An 18,791-nucleotide genomic window follows, 5' to 3' on the forward strand; every position below is an offset into this window, starting at 1 on the left:
TTTTTTTTTTTTTTTTTTTTGTGCTCTACTGTTGTTGTAAGCTAGGCTAGCCGGTCCTCAGGCTTTGGAGACTTTGAAGGAGTCTCCTGTCTCAGCTTCTCAGAGCACTAAAGTTACAGTGAGCTCTGCTTGGATCCTGAGGATTTGAACTCAGATCCCCATGCTTGCCAAATGCTTTACTCACTGGCCTATCTTCCCGGGCACTTTTGTTTTTTAAATATGGCTCAGACTATCCTTAAACATACTGTATATTGTAGAATGGCTTTGACCCCGGCACCCTCTGCCTTAGCCTCCTGCGGGCAGTGATTATGGACTTGTCCAACCACGGCGCTGTTTTTGCTTGTTTGTCCGTCTTACCACTCTAAAGTCCTGCTGGTAATTCTAAAGTGTATCAGTTAGAAGAATCCACATTAATGCTAACAGGAGGTATCCTTCCTCTGTTAGGTGGGAGGTGAGCAGAGGCATGAGGGTAGGAAGGAGAGGCCTGGAGGATTTGGAACTGCATCATGGCAGAATCTCAACACGAGCTCGGCTTCCTGAGCCTTGGCTTTTGAAGTTCCACCCAGGCCAGAAGTCTACCCAGCTTCCTGTCCCTTGTGGCTACGTCCACATAGTTTGGGTTTGTCCTGTCAGGGGCCTGCATGGTGATGTGGCCTTTGTCTGAGGAGAGCAGTGTTGTTGGCAGTTTTCTCCTTGGAGACCACAGAGGCTTAGTGTCTTGGCTGGCTATGAAGGTGGTATTGGCTCTGGGCCTTTGAGAAGAGTTGTCAGGACCCACAAGGAGCTCCAATAACTCAGAAGTCCACAAGAAGTCAACCTGGGAGAGTGTGGGTACCTTCCTAGGGGAGAAGCCACCTAGGCAACCACTCCCCTGGGAACTGTGAGGTCCTTCTGGTTCAGGGGGGTCAGGCCTGGCTGAGATTTCAGCATTGGCCATAGACATTGCTACTTCCAGGGGCTCAGATGAGACCTGGAGGGAGAGAACTCTTCTCTGAGGCTGGGAAGGTCTAAGGCGGGGTGGGGTGGGGCGCTAGTGAACTTGGGGGAGCATTGCCTGGAGCCACAGACAGGCCTGGAGGAGTGCAGCCCAGTACAACAGAGGCTGCAGGGTTTGTTTCAACACAGTAGATATCTCATATCGGCTTGTGATGGTCCCCTTCTCCTGTTGTCTCTCCTTTTCCTTCTCCTCCTATTCCTTCTTGATAGGTCATTTCTCCACTGATGAAATGAGCCAATTCAAGCCAGATTAGATTATATTAAATGCAGGTTTATTGGGAAGCTGTTCTGGGGAGAGTTCAGTGGCCCCAAGGCCCCAAAAGGCCAGGGAAGTCACCATGGGGGGAGAAAAGTGGGGCGGGGTGGGAAGAGAAAAGTGCACAGAGAGAGAAGGGGAAGAAGGAGAAGGAGAGAGAGACTAAAATGTCTGCATTCTATAGGGAAGAGCCTCTTGGGGAAGGGCAGCCCAGCCCCTGGCTGGACAGTTCAGGGTTGGGGTTAGGGTATGCAGGGTAGGGACTGAGGAATGCTGGGAAAACCTGGAGGCCAGGTCTGCTTTGGTATGTAAAATATGCACCTCAGCCCCTTGTCCCAGAGTCTGAAACCAAATACTTCTTTTCCTTCTCTTCTTTCTCTTCCTCTTTTCTCCTCCTCCTCTTCCTACCTGTCTGTCTCCTTTCTCTTCTCCTCCTCCCTGTCTTCTCCTTATTCTCTCTTCTCTTCTCTTTCCTTCTATTTTAGAGACAGGATCTCATATTCCAGCTGGCCTGGAACTCAGTGTGTAGTCAAGGATGATCTTGAATCCTGATCCTGATGCCTCTACTTCCCAAGTTCGGGATCACAGGCGTGTACACCACACCTGGCTGTCTAGTTCTCTTCATGCTTCTACGTGCCATCTACGTCCCTCTTGATCAGTCAAGCAGGGTAGGTTGAGAGAGTCCTGGTGCTAGGCCAGGATTACCTGCCTCCCCTACAGACCAGGACTCCTGAAAAGAAGGATCCAGTGTGGGTAAGCTTGCCAGCTTCTGTTGTCCGTCTGTACATCTGCCCATCCTTTCTCTTTCTTTCCCACTAGGCAACACTTATTTCTGACTTATTCTTCCTACCTTCTCCTTGGCTTCTCTTCCCTCTTCTCTTCCCGCCTCCCTCCTCTCTTCCTCCCTTCAGCACTGAGTGTTGATGTGTGAGGGATGCAGAGTCACCTGAGGAGGGAAGACCTGTAAATAGAGCAAGGGAAGGAAGGGTGAGGAGCGCAGAGAGGGAAACGAGCAGTCCTCACATTCCACACAGGGAGACATTGAAACTGGAGGTTCAAAGAAGATCCTGAACTCTCCAGGTAGATCAGCAGGGGAAGGGAGCTCCATGTGAGGGGCTCTGGCAAGGAAAGTGAGTGCCTGGGGTAGGGCAGCAACTGTGAGCACAGAAAGAGCTTCAGGCCTGGACGAAGTAGCAAATTCTAACTCCAGTTTCAACAGGAGGAGGCAAGCGTGTGAGGGTGAGGCCAGGGCAGGCTTGGCCAGGGAGAGGCTGCCTGGAGTCCAAGAGGGTGGGGAGAGGGCAGTAGTGGCTTGGGCTCGCCTGCTGCATCTTCAGTGGCAAAACAGACATTGTGATTAAGTGGTGTTCAGGCTGTCAGAGCCATGTGGGGTGGAAGGAGAATGAGTTGAGGATTCTGGCTGGAGGTAACTGTGGAGGGGTCCACCCTTTTTTGTGGACACTGGTTGCTTAGAAAGCAGCATCTTGGGGATGGGAAGGGGGTGGTTCTGAGCCCACTCTAATAGACTCCTCCAGACACAGAAGCTTGGGAGGGAATGAGTTGTCTGGGTTAGGGACGTAGATTTGGAAGTGTCTGTCGGGGAGGATATTGACCCGTGGGTCCTATCTGTGATGCCTGTGGGAGGCAGCTAGACTTGCACCCCTGCTCCCCACACCTTGCTGTTCTTTCCTCTCACATCACCATTTCTTGGCCTCTCCTTTGCTGCTGCCCAACCTACTCTGTTGCCCAGGGTAGACCCCAGACCAGGAGCAGTGATAACCTCAGTAAGTTTCCAGGAAGAAAGGAAGAGAGGGAAGGGAGGGAGGGTTCGGGAGTTCTGGACCTGCCCATGGGCTCCAGACCCCTGCTGCAGACCCCTGCTGTGTCCTCTGTGAGGCTTGCTTGCCTGCTTTAGACCTGGCTCAGCTCAGGAGAGGACCTTGTTTGAGTTTTCCAGTCCGTGGTCCTCCCTTTAAGGTTGGAAGATGTTACCATTTCCCTGTTCCATCCCTTTCATTACTGTGGTTCTGAGTGAAGAAATACAGATTTGGGGCTGGAGAGGTTGCTCAGTGGTTAAGAGCATGTCCTGCTCTTGCAGAGGACCCAGTGCTCACATCCGGCAGCTCCCAGGCACATGTAGCTGTAGAACCAAGGGGATCTCTCTAGCTGCGGAGAGCGCTCGCCGGATTAGTGCACAGACCATACTCAGGCATACATATCTACACATAAGATAAAAATGAGGTTTTCAATGTAAAAAAAATGACAGATTTCAGGATCCTAGACCCTAATATTAACTCCACAGTTGGAACACAGGCATGGGATAACACTGAAGATAGTAGACCTTTACCTATGACCCTTGGGCTATGAGAAACTGCTTTCAGGAAAAAGTCAGTGACAGATGTCTGGGCATCAACTGCCAGCAGAGTCAGGCAGAGAGAGGGTTGAGCACCACGTTCCTACTGTGCCCTTCTGATCCTCTGGGTCAAAATCCAAGTAGTTGTCAGGCGCCCCATGGCCTGACAGGCCTGCCCGGACTTCAGATGGCATTTAATTTTTATTAATTCATTTCTTTGTGTATATACGCACACATGCACACGTGTGTGTGTGTGATGAGGGGATATGCATGTGCTTCTGCGTGAGTGTGGATGTCAGAGAGAAATTCGTGGGTATCAATTCTCTCCTCCTAGCAGGTGGCTCCCAGGAATCAGACTCAGGTCCTCTGGCTTAGAGGTTCCTTAATCTACTGAGGCATCTCACCAGCTCTTTTCTGTCTTTTGAGAGTCTTGGTATGAGCTTCCTTGAAACTTGCTGAGGAAGACCAGGCTGGGATTCCTTGCCTCTGCCTCCCAAGTGCTGGGATCACAGGATTGTGCTGCACCGCCCAGCTCTGTCTCCTTCCTTGTACTTTAATTTTTTTCTTATTTATTTACATGTGTATGTGCATGCATGTAGGCATATGCATGGGTTCTGAGGTCAGAGGACAATTTCCTAGAGTCTATTCTCAGCCTCGTGATGGTAGTGCTGTACACCTTTAGTCCCAACATTTGGGAGGCAGAGGCAGGCAGATCTCTGTGAGTTCAAGGCCAGCCTGGTCTATGGAGTGAGTTTTAGGACAGGCTACACAATACAACCCTGTCTTGAAAAAACAAACAAACAAACAAACAAACAAAAAACAATACCAATAAAAAAGTATGGTTTTATGGGGGTTGGAGAGATGTTCAGAGGTCGAAAGCACTTGCCTGCTCTTCCAGAGGTCCTGAGTTCAATTCCCAGCAACCACATGGTGGCTCATAACCATCTGTAATGGGATCTGATTCCTTCTGGTGTGCATGCAGACAGCACTCATATACATAAAGTAGATGAATAAGACCCTGTTTCTCCTTCCAGTGTGTGGGTCCCAGTGATCAAATTTAGGTTTTTGGTCTTGCCAGCAGGTACCTTTACCCACTGACCCATCTTCCTGGCGCACCATTCTTACCAGACAGATCCCAGGCTGGTCTTGAATTCTCTATGTAATTAAGTATGACCTTGAAGCTCTGTTCTTCCTGCTTCTACTTCCTGAGTGCTGGAATTGTAGGTATGCTGGGATTATATGTGGCGCTGGGGATGTAGGGCTTTCCTCTACCCACTGAGCTGTATCCTGAGTTTGCTTTTAATCTTCATTCATTGAAACAGGCACTAGAGGGGAGAATCCATGCCTAGTGAATAGGAAGTCTGAGCTGAAGAGTTTAGACGCTGTGTGCGTTTGCTCACCTAGGCAGGGTCCCCGGGCCAGAAGCATTATTGCAGGATTGCTGACTGGCTTGTCATCATCTTACCAATCACATATAAAAGCTGCTCTTACTTTATAACTGGAAACCTTTCGTTCCTTAGTGCCTACAACTGACTATCAAATTTCTTCTTGGAAGAGGCTGTGGGTGCTCCGCCCCTGAAGCCACACCAAACTCCTCTTGGTATCCTGCTTTAATGAACCCAATGACCTGAGTTCAGCCCTTGGAACCCACATGATACAGAACTGACTCCTACAAGTTGTCCTCTGAAGTCCACACAGGTGTGGTGGTATGTGCCCCACCCCGACAGAGTAAATAACATTTTAAAGAAAGAAAGTAAGCTGTTCATTCTGTCAGCAGAACAAAACCCAAAAGCACAGAACACCCCACCCCCATAGAAAAAGGACATGTTTGTTGATATCAAAATATTAGCAAAGGTGAAGACAAGCCTATTTCCAAAAGAAGGCTTGGATGTAGAGAACACCTCTTCCTTCTGGTGAGGATCACTGGGCTACTTGGCATAGCAGATAGCAAACGGAAGGTGACTCTAAAGAGCGAGAGAGAGAGAGAGAGAGAGAGAGAGAGAGAGAGAGAGAGAGAAACCGAGCAGACATGACAGGTAGTCTGTCTCAGGAGGAAATGGCGGAGAATTTCTTATGAAATCACGAGAAACAACAGAAGCCAAGCAACGTTATGTGTTATGTAATCAATTTATATAAAACACACATTATGCTTAAGATTAAGAACATGGTAAAGAAAGGACTTGAATATAACTCGTCTCCTCCTCCTCTTTCTCTTCTTTGAAAGAGTTCGCGTTATGGAGTCCAGGCTGACTCAAACTCAAGACCTCCTACAAGCTGCTACCAACTGAACCACACTCTCAGCAACTCTTAGGGAATTCTTTGGTTTTTTTTTTTGTTTTGGTTTTTTTGGTTTTTTTTGTTTTTTTGTTTTTGTTTTCGTTTTTTTTTTGTTTCAAGACAGGGTTTCTCTGTGTAGCCATGGCTGTCCTGAAACTGTTCTGTAGACCAGGCTGGACTTGAACTCACAGAGATCCACCTGCCTCTGCCTCCTGAGTGCTGGGATCAAAGGTGTGTGCTACTACTTCCCAACAATTAGGGAATTTTATAAGGGATAGTTTCAATCATTTATAGACGCTTCATACTTAGCACCCGAGGGTAGAATCACTAATATACAGCCTGTCACTCAGTAAATATACAGCCTATCATTCAGTATATATAACCATGTCTCATTTCACCACAGAGAAATATTCTAAAAAATGCGTCAGGAATAGATTTTGCTGTGTGCAAACACGGTGGAGAGTATGCCTATGACATTACTGGGTGGGGTGATCTTTTGGAGCTAGATATGACTTGACCATTTTGGCTGAAACAGCATGCAGTGTATACCTGTGTATGGTGACGAATGTCTCAAACCCTCTGTGAGGTTGAGTACAGAGGTCACCAGTTCACATGTGACTAGGCCAGTTTTATGAGTGAGGTTGCCTGGACCTTTACAATGTAACCCTGACCAGGGCCTGTCCCTTATTGGGGTCAAGTTTCCTGACATATGCAGCATTGTGGTTAGAGGGTGCCAGAGTGAAAAAACTCCAAGGGTCCTGGGAGACCTTGAACTAAGTCTGTAATTTTAAAGAAGACAAGGTGTGGGGCTGGGGAGATGGCTCAGTGGTCAAGACCACTGTCTGCTCTTCCAGAGGTCCTGAGTTCAATTCCCAGCAACTACACAGTGGCTCACAACCATCTGTAATGGGATCCAATGCCCTCTTCTGGTGTGTCTGAAGACAGCTAGAGTGTACTCATATACATAAAATGAATAAATCTTAAAAAAAAAAGAAGACAAGGTGTTTCTTTGCATGTAAGTGCACACACATATGTTGCAGTTGTACATATGCATATGTGCGCACACGTGTGGTGGCCAAAGATCCGTCTTGGGTCGTGTTCCTCAGGAGCTGACCTTGCTGTTTTGAGACAGAGTCTTTCATTGTCCTGGAGCTTTCCTCGTAGGTTTGGTTGACTGCCCAGAGAGCCTCTGCTTCCCCAGTCCTGGGGTTACAGTGTGTGTGCCCCATGCCTCCTGGGGTTACAGTGTGTGTGTGTGTGTGTGTGTGTGTGTGTGTGTGTGTGTGCGCGCCTCACCCCTGCTGTGTTCAGGTGGCTTCTCAGATTTGATTTCCTGTCTTTCCATTTGCATAGAAATACTTTACAGACTGAGCTCTCTTCCCAGCCTGAAAAAAGAGAGCTTTGCCTTGGAACTGAGGGACTGAGCCTTTGGGATTCTCAGGCTTCGGCTAACAGCTGCTTATTCCGGTTATTTACATGCAGTAGGACCAGTACACAGGACCTTGTTACATAGCCTAGACTTCGAACTGCCCTGCCTTGACCCTGCTTCTTGGCCACCCCACTTCCTTAAGAACTCCTGAGCGCACTCAGTTGGGGCTATGCAGGCTTTACTGATAGAAAAGCAGGAAGGGGGGAACCCTAGTCTGTGAAAGTGCTGGGTAGAGGTGGGACCTCAGAGGCTCCTAAGGGGCCCCACCTGCCCAGGAGAAGAATATCTTCTTCCTCCTGAGTTGAGACATTTTTGAAATAGTTTGCCTATTATGGCTGAGGTACTCTAACTGTCTGAAGGTGACTGAGGCCACCACTTCCTAGTCTGGGGGAGCCCCACCCATCCTAGCTACACTCACGGCTAGGCCGACTGGAAGCCACCTTGCACATCTCTAACTTTTGATAAAGGATCCTGTGCACAGCGGCCTTTCCCAGAACCCGAGAGTTTACAGTAGCTGCCTGGGCACCTTTGAAACTTCTGCTTTCAGCATGAACAAGTCTGCGTCCTTCCTCTAGGGTGGGGCAGGAGCTCCACTCTGCCTGGACTAGCAGTTGCCTAGGAGTTAAAAGGAGGCTGACAGACTGATTTTCTTTCGTTCTGGGCCAGGCATTAACTGAGCTTTAGGTTTCTAGGTGATGTGCTGTGGGAGACACCTATCAGTGACAACATTCAAATGAAGAGGATGTATTTTTGCCTATCAGATTGGTAGGGGTGAGAAAGGCCGACGAGACCCATGCTAGTGCCAGGACGTGGAGAAATGAATTCCCTCTTGGAGTGCTGGTCACTGGGTTAATGGGCACAGCATTCGAAGGAGGCTCCGAATTATGACGTCTTAAGCTTTACCCTGTACATCAAAGGGTAGGGGACAGAGCAGCGGCCTTGAACACAGTGGAACTAATAGGAAAAGATGCCCCCAAATTTCCCTTTCTAACCCGGAGCATTTCTCTCTAGCAACCAACAAATGCACAGGAAGATGGCACCTCTGAAGAGCCATGTGCCCTGCACAGAGAAACCAGGAAAGGTCCCGGAGCCCCCAGATAGCAGGTGAGGCCCCTTCCCAATCAGAGATAAGTCCAGACAGGGAAGGGTGGGAATTGTCAGGCTATAACCTGATGACCAAGGGGACCTTAAGGGGCTAGGGAGACACCTCAGTCAGCAAAGTGCTTGTCTGTCCAAGCACGAGGACCTGAGTTCAATCCCAACACCCATGTGAAAAGGAAAAGACCAGTTATGTTGGTGTGTGTTTGTGTCTTGTGTGGTGCTGCGGAGCTAGAACAGGAGGGTCTGCAAGGTTTACTGGACAGCCAGTCTAGCCTAACTGGACTGGTGAGAGACACTGCCTCCAAAGAGGAGGATAGCGTTCTTAAGGATGACATTCACGGTTGCCATCTGGCTTACACACACACACGCACACGCACACGCACACGCACACGCACACGCACACGCACAAAAGTATATATACACACACAAGTATACACACACACAAGCATACATACATACATACACACCTGCACACATACAAATGAGAGAGAGAGACAGAGAGAGAGAGAGAGAGAGAGAGAGAGAGAGACAGAGACAGAGACAGAGAGACAGAGAGAGACAGAGACAGAGAGGCAGGATCCCTTAGCATGCCGTGTAGGTTGGACACAGACCGCTGAGGCCTCTTCCTCCCACCCTCCAGCCTGTCCCCGTGTGTTGGGACCTAGCAGGGGCCAGGCATCTCAGGTTACTAGTCTCTACCCTGCCCACCTGTCCTTGGGCCAACCTGGCCAGGGCAAAGCTTTGTATTTCAGCGAGTTCTTTCCTGATCGGTAACCTCAGTAAGTCAGTTGAGTGTACTGAGTGTCTCAATGAGGAACTGCAGGCTGTCCAAGGAGGCTTCAAGGAGGGTAGATCTGTCCAGATCATGGCCCTGGAGCTGTGAGTCTAATTCTTCCATTGTGTACAACCCCAAACCAACATTGCTTGTGCCTCTGCCTACTCCTTGGCTAAAGAAATTGGAGTGTCTTTGCTACTCAGCATCTTGAGAGGCCGATGCTCAGGCCAAGCTTACCTTTGTGGGTGTGGCACTCAGATCTGCTTGAGAAGGGGGCCTTGTGAGTGTCCTTCCCCAGAGAGGAGCGGTGTGCTTGTGTTCTTATCACTTACTGTGTTTCTTAGAGAAGGGCCTTAGTCTCCAATCTCTGCTCCAGTCTTCTGGGGCAAAGCCAGGGCAGACTTGGCACTGAGAGGATACTTGGGCAGGACTCAAGGGTTTCTTGTGCCTGGAATGGAATGTCTCCTTTGCAGTCTGCACTGGTCAGAAGGCTCAAAGGGTGAAGAGATAAAGAAGTATGGCCGGGAAGGGGTAAGTGTGTGTGGGCTGCCTCTGTCCTGCTCACTGAGGGAAGTGCCCTGGGATGCCCAAACTCACTATTGGCCCCTTGGCCACAAGCCTCTTACCGCAGGAACCCAGGAGACCTGAGTAAGTGCCCTTGCCTTGGTGGGGATAATGTGTCCCCTTTAGTCACTGGTTCCCTGTCAGAGCTCAACATTAACAGGAGATGAGCTAGGCTTAGAACTTCATACCTGTTTACCAGAGGCTTCAGGCAAAGTTTCCAGGGGGTCCCTGTGGCATTACCTCCTGGTGGCTGGAGCAAGGCCCTGTGGTGGTCTGATCTCTAGCCTCCAGTCTCACAGAGCTGGGTCTTACGTTTGCAGACACTACTGAGCAAATACAACCAACAATACCACAAGCTGTTTAAAGATATCCCCTTGGAGGAGATGGTTCTCAAAGGTGAGCTGTTTCCAGCCCATGGCTGGTGAGCACCCAGGTCATCTACTTGGGGTATTTTTATGCTTAATTTACATACGGGAGCAATTTAGATGCACTTGGTCCTTTTTTCTTCAAACACATGAGGAGTTGGGTGGTTTGGGATGTGGAGTTGAGTTATGCAGGTTCGCTTGAGGAAAGCTAAGACTGTCATCTTTCTGTTCCCCTCTCATCGGTGAGTGTTGTCCCCTGCCCAGGCCTCTCACTGAGCATGGAGGGACATTTTCACAATCTAAACCTCTTTTCTTGGAAGGGTAAAGCCTCATCCTGAGGTAACAGAAATCCAGTGCTGGAGATCTGGGCTGGAAGTTGTTCAGACCTCGTGGGTAATAGAGAAAGAGAAAACATCTAGCAGTCTGGTGGGGTGGGGTGGGACACTCAGGATTCTTGGAAGGGTCCTTTGAATACTTGTGGCTAGATTGTTTGGGATGGGGACAGGAGAGGTTGAGGACAGGTGAAAAGATGGATTCTCTGGGGGTAACCTTACTCATGGCTGGTTTTTCTCCTGTGACTTCTCAGTGTGTTCCTGTGCCCTCCAGAGAGACTTCCTTCTCCACGGTCGGCTCTATATCTCACCCAACTGGCTTTGCTTCCATGCCAGCCTCTTTGGCAAGGATATCAAGGTAGTAATGAGTAGTAAGGGTTGCTATTACCCAGGAAGGGCCCTGCCCTGGACCAGGGAAGGGACAGTCCTCTGTCCTGTGGGCATGCCTCAAGCCATTCCTGCCTGTTCCTCTGTGTGCTCAGCACATGGTGAGGCCGCTCACTGGTTGGATGAGCAGTATCAAGATATCTCATCCCATGTTCAGGGAAGAAGTTCTTCTGAAACACAGGCCTGATCTTGACCATACATCTGGCCTGAACAGTTGACAGCTAGATTATGCTAGCTTCAGGTATCTCAGAAATGTCAGGGTCAGAGGGCAGTGTCATTTTTATGGGGAGTCACTAAGAGCCAGCTCAGGGGACTTGAAATCTGAAGCAGTGGGTTATCAAGGCTGGGGCAGGGAGAGAGGGATAGTTGGAAGGGTACCCTGAATGAGAAAGTGGAAGGTCTAGATGCCTCCCACCCCCGCTACCACACACAAACATGGCGTCAACAGGGTAAACATTATTGGCTGAGTGCTAGCTATGGAAAGCCAGTGCAGAGAGCTAAGGGTCTGTGTCCTTGCGGGGTAAGTCCTGAGAAAAGCATGCCCCCCGCCTCTCTCTCAGGTGGTCATTCCTGTGGTATCTGTGCAATTGATCAAAAAACACAAGATGGCACGCCTTCTTCCCAATGGACTAGCCATCACCACAAACACCAGCCAGAAGGTCTGTGAGTTTCTGGGCCAACATCTCCTGTCCTTTTCCCCATCATAGCTCCAGAAATTCAAGGCCTGATACTGGCCTACTCCCAGACCCTTCCTTGTCCCTGCCAGGGAGCTTTCCAGCACATGTTTCAGGCTAATGAGAAAGGAGAAACTTCCCCAGGTGGGAGGTCTTGTTGGTTCTCATGACCCCATAATCTTAGGGGTTTACCCCCCAACTCATAGACTAAGAAGTCCCCTCTCACCCTAGTACTTTCTGTTTTCTTTTCATGCCCCAGTATGTCTTTGTGTCTCTGCTTTCCCGGGACAGTGTATATGACACACTGAGGAGGGTCTGCACTCACCTACAGGTATGGACCCCAGAGGCGAGGGTTGAACTGGGAGACTGCACCCAGGTCTTGGGAGACGCAGTTAGGGAAGATTAGCCTGTCTCTCTAGCACTAGGGAATGGGAGTGGGGGTAGGGGGGAGGGACTGAATGTCAGGGCTCAGAGCACCAGAGGCTGTATTTGGACCGTGCATCACTGAACATCTTTTGGTTTGTCCTTGCGTGTGCTCATCTGTCCGTTTGCCCTCACCTATGTCTCCTTAGTAGACAGGAACGTATGGCTGCTTCTCTGTATGACCTCTGGCCAAGGTGACGGAGAAGTAGGGAGGGGGCAGGGTCAGAGAAAATGATTTAGTTGAGAGGGATCTGCCCATCTATAGTAGGACAAAATACCCCTAACCTTGAACAAGCGCTGTGACCTGGGCTTTGCTTGACACCGAGTAGCTTATTTACAGGGGTCTCCCTGTGTTTGATCTTGCCTGTTCCCTTTCCTCCCCAGCCTTCCAGCAAGAAGAGTCTGAGCCTAAGGAAATTTCCAGAGGAGGCCGAGTGCGAGTCCCCGGTGAGAGCTGAGGCTGGGAGCAAGGGCCCAAGAGTGAGCAGGGCCCTTCAAAACTTTGGGACTACCACGTGGAATTAAGGCACCAGGTTCTAGAGCCAGCGGCCACACTGGGCCAGAGGGTATCCTAGACTACATGCCAGGCAAACCACATAATGGGTACTTAGCAGACTAGCTCTCTCTAAGAGTCTATCCTGACTCTTAGAAGTCTCTCCTTCAAATACGGACCAGATTGAATCCTATACCAAATGCATGCAGAGCCAAACATCCATTGTTTCTTTTGCTGAAGGAAGGAGGACCTTCAAAGCCACAGACATATCCTTAGAGAAGAACTCCAAGGCCAGAGGCTACAGAGGTGGCTCAGTGGTTGATAATAGCATTCAGTGGTTGCTGCTTTTGTAGAGGACCTGAGTTCAATTCCCAGCATCTACATGGTGGCTCACAACCGTCTGTAACTCCAGCCCCAGGGGATCCAACACCCTTTTCCTACCTCTCCTAAGCTAGCTGAATACATGTGGTTACACAGACATCAAGCGGACAACTCCCCCCCCCCCCACACCCCTCGACCTCCATACACAAAACCTTTTCAAAAGGAACTTCAAGGCTGGCACTGACAATCCAGACTTCTACCTTGCTGAGACTCCAGCAGTTTCCTCTGGGAGCTGAGGCCCTGGGGTAGGGAGAGCTGAGTTTGAGGGCAGAGATGGAGTGACAGCGGCCTCAAGGTGTTTGGTACCTCCTCAGTAACTATTAAGCATTTAGCCAAGCATGGAGTATACAGAACACCATGCAAGGGGCAGAAGGCGATGTCCCCTGTTGTACTGATAGGAACTGTAAGTCACCTCTGCCAAGGTCAGTGGGTGGCTCACGGTTAAGAGCCTGGATTAGTTTGGACCATCCGAGGTCATCTTGAACTCAGATCTGAGCATGTATCAGATTCTCTGACCTAACATAGCCGCTGTACTTCTTCCCCGTGGACTTCAACGTTACTGTTTTGGGGGAGGGAGTCTTATTTTCTTTGGTGGTTTAACTACTGGTACGCTGCCCATGCTTGTAGGAGGAACTCAAACTCAACAATGAGAACGTAACAGACATGAAAGTCGGAGGGGGGCTAGTTGGGAAGACAAAAAGGATCGGCTGGGTGGAAGGGAAAGTCTTAGAGAAGGAAATGGGGTCTGTATGGTTACAATGCATTGTATATATGTTTGAAATTATTTTATTTATTTATTTTTTTGGTTTTTCGAGACAGGGTTTCTCTGTGTAGCCCTGACTGTCCTGGAACTCACTCTGTAGACCAGGCTGGCCTCGAACTCAGAAATCCACCTGCCTCTGACTCCCAAGTGCTGGGATTAAAGGCGTGCACCACCACTGCCCGGCTGAAATTATTTTAAGTGATGTAAAATTCAGCCAAATGTCATTTTAGTAATAATATTGAACAATATACTTACAGTTATTAATTCATAAAAGACTGTTTTTGGCAGAGGGATGCCACAGCCTGAGAGTAGCTAGGAGAGACATGTTGTTGCTATATTCTACTCCTGAGTGGCATCTGGATTGGGAATTTCAGGGGAAATATTGATAACCCTGGAGTGGGCTCCTTAGGACAAGGCATACCTATGTTCTGTCTTCTCTGCAGGAAGTCCTTATCCCTGAGGTGAAGTGGAGAAAAGGATACTCAGCCTCCCCATCCCTGTCACTCCCAGACAACATCTCTTGTGTCTCTCAGATACCCACAGACTCCACAGATAGCTGCTTCCCAAACTCCATGAAGCCTCCAGGGTCTGGTGAGTTCAGGATCTTGTCTATGGCAACTGCTTGCAGAGGCTTAACCCTTTCTCTTCTGCGCAAAGGGGCCCAGCATGACCAGCCAGGCATCTGAGAGCTGTTTCTTTCTTTCTCCAAATCCATATGGGAAGTCCAAGAGCCCAAGAAACTTGACCACATGAAGGGAGGGGGAGCTGCCCCGCTCTGACTGGGGCCCCCTGTGCCTCAAGAAGATGCTTAGCTGTTCTCCTATTGCAGAGGCTGTCTGTGAGAAAGATGCACTGGAGGAAGAGCCCACCATGGACCAGGAACTGAGGCTGTGGGATTCCCGGCTTCTCAAAGTCATCTTTGTGATGTAGGTGTTTATACTGGGTGTGAATTAGGTGTTTGAAATTGGGGTCTAGAGGGGGGAAGTGGTTATTATCTAGACCCAAGGAAATGTTCCAAGTCAACTCAAGCTCTTGGGCGGTTTCTGACGGCCTTATGGCTCATCCTTCCAGGGTTATTTCGGAGTTCCTGTATTTAGGATTCAGACAGTGCTATGACAAGGGGCAGTATAAACCGTTGAGAAAAGGAACAGCCACTTCCCTGGCTTGGGGGAGAGAAGGGGTTAACAGAATTGAGGAGCCTGTCAGATCACTGAGAGAAACACTAGCCAGGGAAACACACGTTCTCCCACTGCCTACCATCGGGACAATTTCCAGGATCTCTGCCTGGTCTGCATCCATCTCCTGCTTTACTTCTATTGTTTAATATGTATACGTATGCATGTTCACATGTATGTGAGTGCATGTGTATGCCTGTACACATGAAAGCCCTTGGTTAGCATTAGATGTTTTTCCTGGTTGCTCTCCAACTTATGTATTAAGGCAGGGTCTCTCATTTGAACCGGGGGTCAGGGCGGCGGGGAAAGGCTTTATAGTCATTCCCAAAGTCATCTAGGACCAGAGAATGGCGAGAGGGATGAGCCTGATTTGCAGAAGAAGGTATCCCCTGCTTGTGGAAATCAGGTGAAAAAGCCAAAGATTTCCTAGAGTTATGGAGAGGGCCTGGTCTGAGACACAAGACATCAGTCAGACCTTCCCTTCCTGTGAGTTGTGGTGGGTGCAACCCAGTAGACAGTTGGCAAAGAACCTCTGCTCTCCACCTTGAAAGCCAGTAAAGGGAGTGGGGGAGAAAAGAAAAGGCAGGGAAAAGACCAAACTCATTTATTTGGTGGTCTAAAAACTCAGAGGTTTCAACTTGAGATTGGTGTCTGTTAATCCCCAGTAAGCTTGGGGAGCAGCCGTATGCTCGGTGGTGTGGGTGTCAGAAAAGACTGAGGTGGGTAAGGGGAGCTTGAGAAGGACACCCAAAGAGAAAGGGGCTGGGATGTGGGACCCCAAAAGCCCTTCCTGGTTTTGGCACCAAATGTTAGACGGAGTTGATGGAGGCCATATGGGAGTAGAGGGTGGAAGATGAGCATCTCTCAGATAGATTTCTTCTTTGACCAGAGCAGCTAAAGGGCCTCTGTCTCTATGGAAGTGGGACTTTGGGGATGGAAGAGCCCTGCAGGTCAGTTCCCCGCAGTCTAGAAGCGGCAGATACCAGTGGGTTTAGTATGTGGTGTTTAGAAGTTTCCACAGGTGTTAAGTCAACTTTTCTGTCCACCCAAGGTAGTTAACCCTTCATCATCACATCCTCTGTGTCTAGGCTTGATTTATAACCTCGGACCCTCTAGGGGAATGGGCCTGCTGCTTTAGAAATTGACATCCCCTAAATGGCCACCAGAAGGAGGGTAGGAAGAGCCGCGGTGGCCAGTAAGAGGGCAAGTAGGATAATAGCTTCGGTTGTCTGGCTATGGCTTCCTCCACAGCTCGCCCGAAGGGCCCTGAATTCCTGCTCGCTAGAATTTCTGAGAAGACAAGCCTTAGGCCACCTCTTGGGCTTTAAGAAAACGTGCCAGGGTCTGCTGTTCAATGAACAGGAGCAAAGGACTCTTTAAACCCTCCAATCCGGAAACAGGATAATTCTGGTGCTATTTCTGCTAAGCCTCTGGAGACCAATGCCCTTTCTTCTAGAAAAACGTCCAACTCCTAGCCAGGTCTGGGATGCTTATGGCTAGAACCATGAGGCTAAGGCAGGAGGATCATGGATTTGAGGCCAGGCTGGACCACTCAGTTATAGAGTGCTGGCCTAGCCTGCATACAGCTAGGGTTTGATTCCCAGTCCTGGATAAATGAGACAAGACTGCTCATGGCTATAATCCTAGCCACTGGGAGGTAGAAGCAGAAGGTCATCCTCAACTACAGATCCTGTCTGAGGTCAGCCGGGACTGCCTGTAACCTTGTTGCAACAAAAAACCATAACGGGGGCTGGAGAGACGGCTCAGCAGTTAATCCTGTACAGTTGTGTCTCCTAGCAGACAGTTCACTACCACCTGTAACTCCAGGTACGGGTGATCTGACGCCCTCTCCTGGCCTCTGTGAGTACCTGCACACACATGAATACAAATAGATCTTGAAATCAAAACAAAAGCAGAAAGTCAAGAACGAGACAAGAGTCAAGCCCCCCTTGTCCCTGCTTCTCTAGGCTCTGCTTTCTAGTCCTGTCCTCGTCCTATCTGGCATTCCGAATCTCCCGGCTGGAACAGCAGTTATGTTCCCTGAACTGGGGCAGTCCACTCCCAAGGGACAGGTAAGGCCCTTCCTCTTCCTAATACCTTTGGGATAGAAGAAGGTAAGGGTCAGGCTGCTGCTGATTGAGTTTGGCCCCGAGCAGGGTTGGGTATGTGTGCAGGGTACACAGATCTCACTCCGGGCCACTCTTGAGAGGAGCAGGGTCCCTAGGCCATTCCACTTATGTAGGCATCTTTTTCGTGTCCAGGTAACAGCCACTAGGTCTTCATCTCATACCTTATCCAAGGATGCTCTGGGTGCTGCCTCTACCAAGGATTCCTGGGGTTTATGCTGCGGCTGTGCTGAGACTGAGTGTGAAGAACTCATTCTAGATCCTTCCTCCAGACCCTCCCCCAACACCTCTTCCCTCAGCGAGTGATCTGATGTACGTGTTTACAGATTAACTGGCTCCTACAATTTTTGGACTCAAACGAAATGTGAGACTGTTTTTCTGTGTTTTCATCAGTTGAGGAGTTCTGAACACTAAGCTTCAGCGGCCACTTAAGCGGTAGAGAGCGCATTGGCTTGTTTTTTATTATAAGCAATGGTTCTGGCACACCGACAGAGCCCTGGGGGGCCACCCCTGGGGATAAAGGGCATGCCTTGATACCTGGATTGTGGCTTGCTATCACATGACGACACACTCTAGTGCTTGTAGGGGAGTTGGGGTGGAGGTTGTTGGGGAAATAACAGAAGCACAAACCACCTCTGTGGGCTCTGCGGCCTCCCAGCGTTCTGGTATCTCACTGGGCCTCTCAGAACCTTTGTTCGGGTGCCCACAGGACTTTTCTTCAGGGAGCCAGGCACTGGGGCCTTTGAGAAGGCTGGGATGTGGAGAAGAGAGCTCATGGCACAGCTTATCAAGAGAGCAATCTTAGTGTTCTGAGCTGAGCTTGTGACTCTGGGCTGACCCTGGAAGAGCTGTCTAACTGAATTTGGGAAGATGCCACCTGTAGGAGAGGAAGCGTGTGGGGCTGAGATTGGAGGTCCCAGAACTCCCATTCTGGAGAAGCCCTATCTTTGGTAGGACAAGGGGAACAGGTACTTTAGTAGTTGGTAGTAGGTCTATTCCCATTGGTCACAGACATTTCCAAGGTCCTAGACATTAGCAATAGGAAGGCAGGGAATTTGATTTAAGGTCTTGTGGCTGGCATACTTCCTGTGTGGCCAACCGCACTTGTCAGGGTGGCTTGACTGGGCAGCAGGATCCAGCAGTGTTGAGCCCTTGTGGTGGAGCTCACTCATTCCATGGACCCACAGTCCACATGCTATAGGACGCTCTATAGGATTCTGGAAATCATAGTAAGGTAGACGTGCCCCGACGGGCTAGGTTCCGTGCAGGGACCAGGTGAAGAAGAAGGTATGTGGTGAGAGCAGTGCTCGCAGATGGCTTTGCCAGAGACAATCTTCTCCATCTACTTTTCTTCTAAAAAGAACTCTTGTTCATCTCCTCAGGACTCTTATCTGCTAAGACAGTGCCTTTGAAGGTTCTAGAAGGGTCTTAGGGAGGAAGCCAGAGGTATCAAGGAAAGGCACAGGTGATGAGTGGAGTGGTGCTGAGAACAAACAGCCACTTCTCCCTTCTCTCTTGTGCTGGGAGGGTGACTAGCAGAGGAAACCCCGGAGGAAATGATTGCAGGGCTGTGGTTGTCTCATTAAGGACAAATCTAAGCAGGACTAGAGAGAGGGACAGTGGGTGACAACTTCCTGAGCTTAGACTGGAGGTCTCTCCATCATCGTCTCCCTATTCTGGTTCCTAGGATTGAACATGGAGCCCAGCCTTGTACGTTGTTTGTATCAAATCTTTACATCTCAGGTGAAACCCAGTGTCCATTTGGTCCTCCTTCCAGGGCTGAACCATGCCAAATGCCCATCCTCCAGTGCCCACCCATCCTTTTGTACTAACCATCCTCTCTCACTCTTTCTCATCATGTTGCCATAGAAACAATCCTCTTGCCCAGTGCTTTCCCTCCCTGGTCCCTGCCAAGAGGTGA

The 18,791-nt window shown here is 49.6% G+C and overlaps 1 protein-coding gene across 1 annotated transcript in view; it reads left to right on the plus strand.

Annotated features, from left to right (window-relative positions):
* The window catches only part of Gramd2a (GRAM domain containing 2A), a 22,969-nt gene extending 6,149 nt beyond the window's left edge, over positions 1-16,820 (plus strand). The window contains 11 exon segments of the mRNA XM_028774447.1: positions 8,004-8,082; positions 8,323-8,415; positions 9,661-9,718; positions 10,072-10,147; positions 10,703-10,806; positions 11,396-11,494; positions 11,769-11,840; positions 12,317-12,379; positions 14,013-14,160; positions 14,399-14,495; positions 16,712-16,820. Coding sequence (XP_028630280.1) covers positions 8,004-8,082; positions 8,323-8,415; positions 9,661-9,718; positions 10,072-10,147; positions 10,703-10,806; positions 11,396-11,494; positions 11,769-11,840; positions 12,317-12,379; positions 14,013-14,160; positions 14,399-14,495; positions 16,712-16,820 — 998 coding nt within the window.
* Positions 16,821-18,791: the final 1,971 nt, after the last annotated feature.

Source organism: Grammomys surdaster, unplaced genomic scaffold (genome assembly GCF_004785775.1).
Source record: "Grammomys surdaster isolate TR1022 unplaced genomic scaffold, NIH_TR_1.0 241, whole genome shotgun sequence".
In the NCBI taxonomy this organism is placed as follows: domain Eukaryota; kingdom Metazoa; phylum Chordata; class Mammalia; order Rodentia; family Muridae; genus Grammomys; species Grammomys surdaster.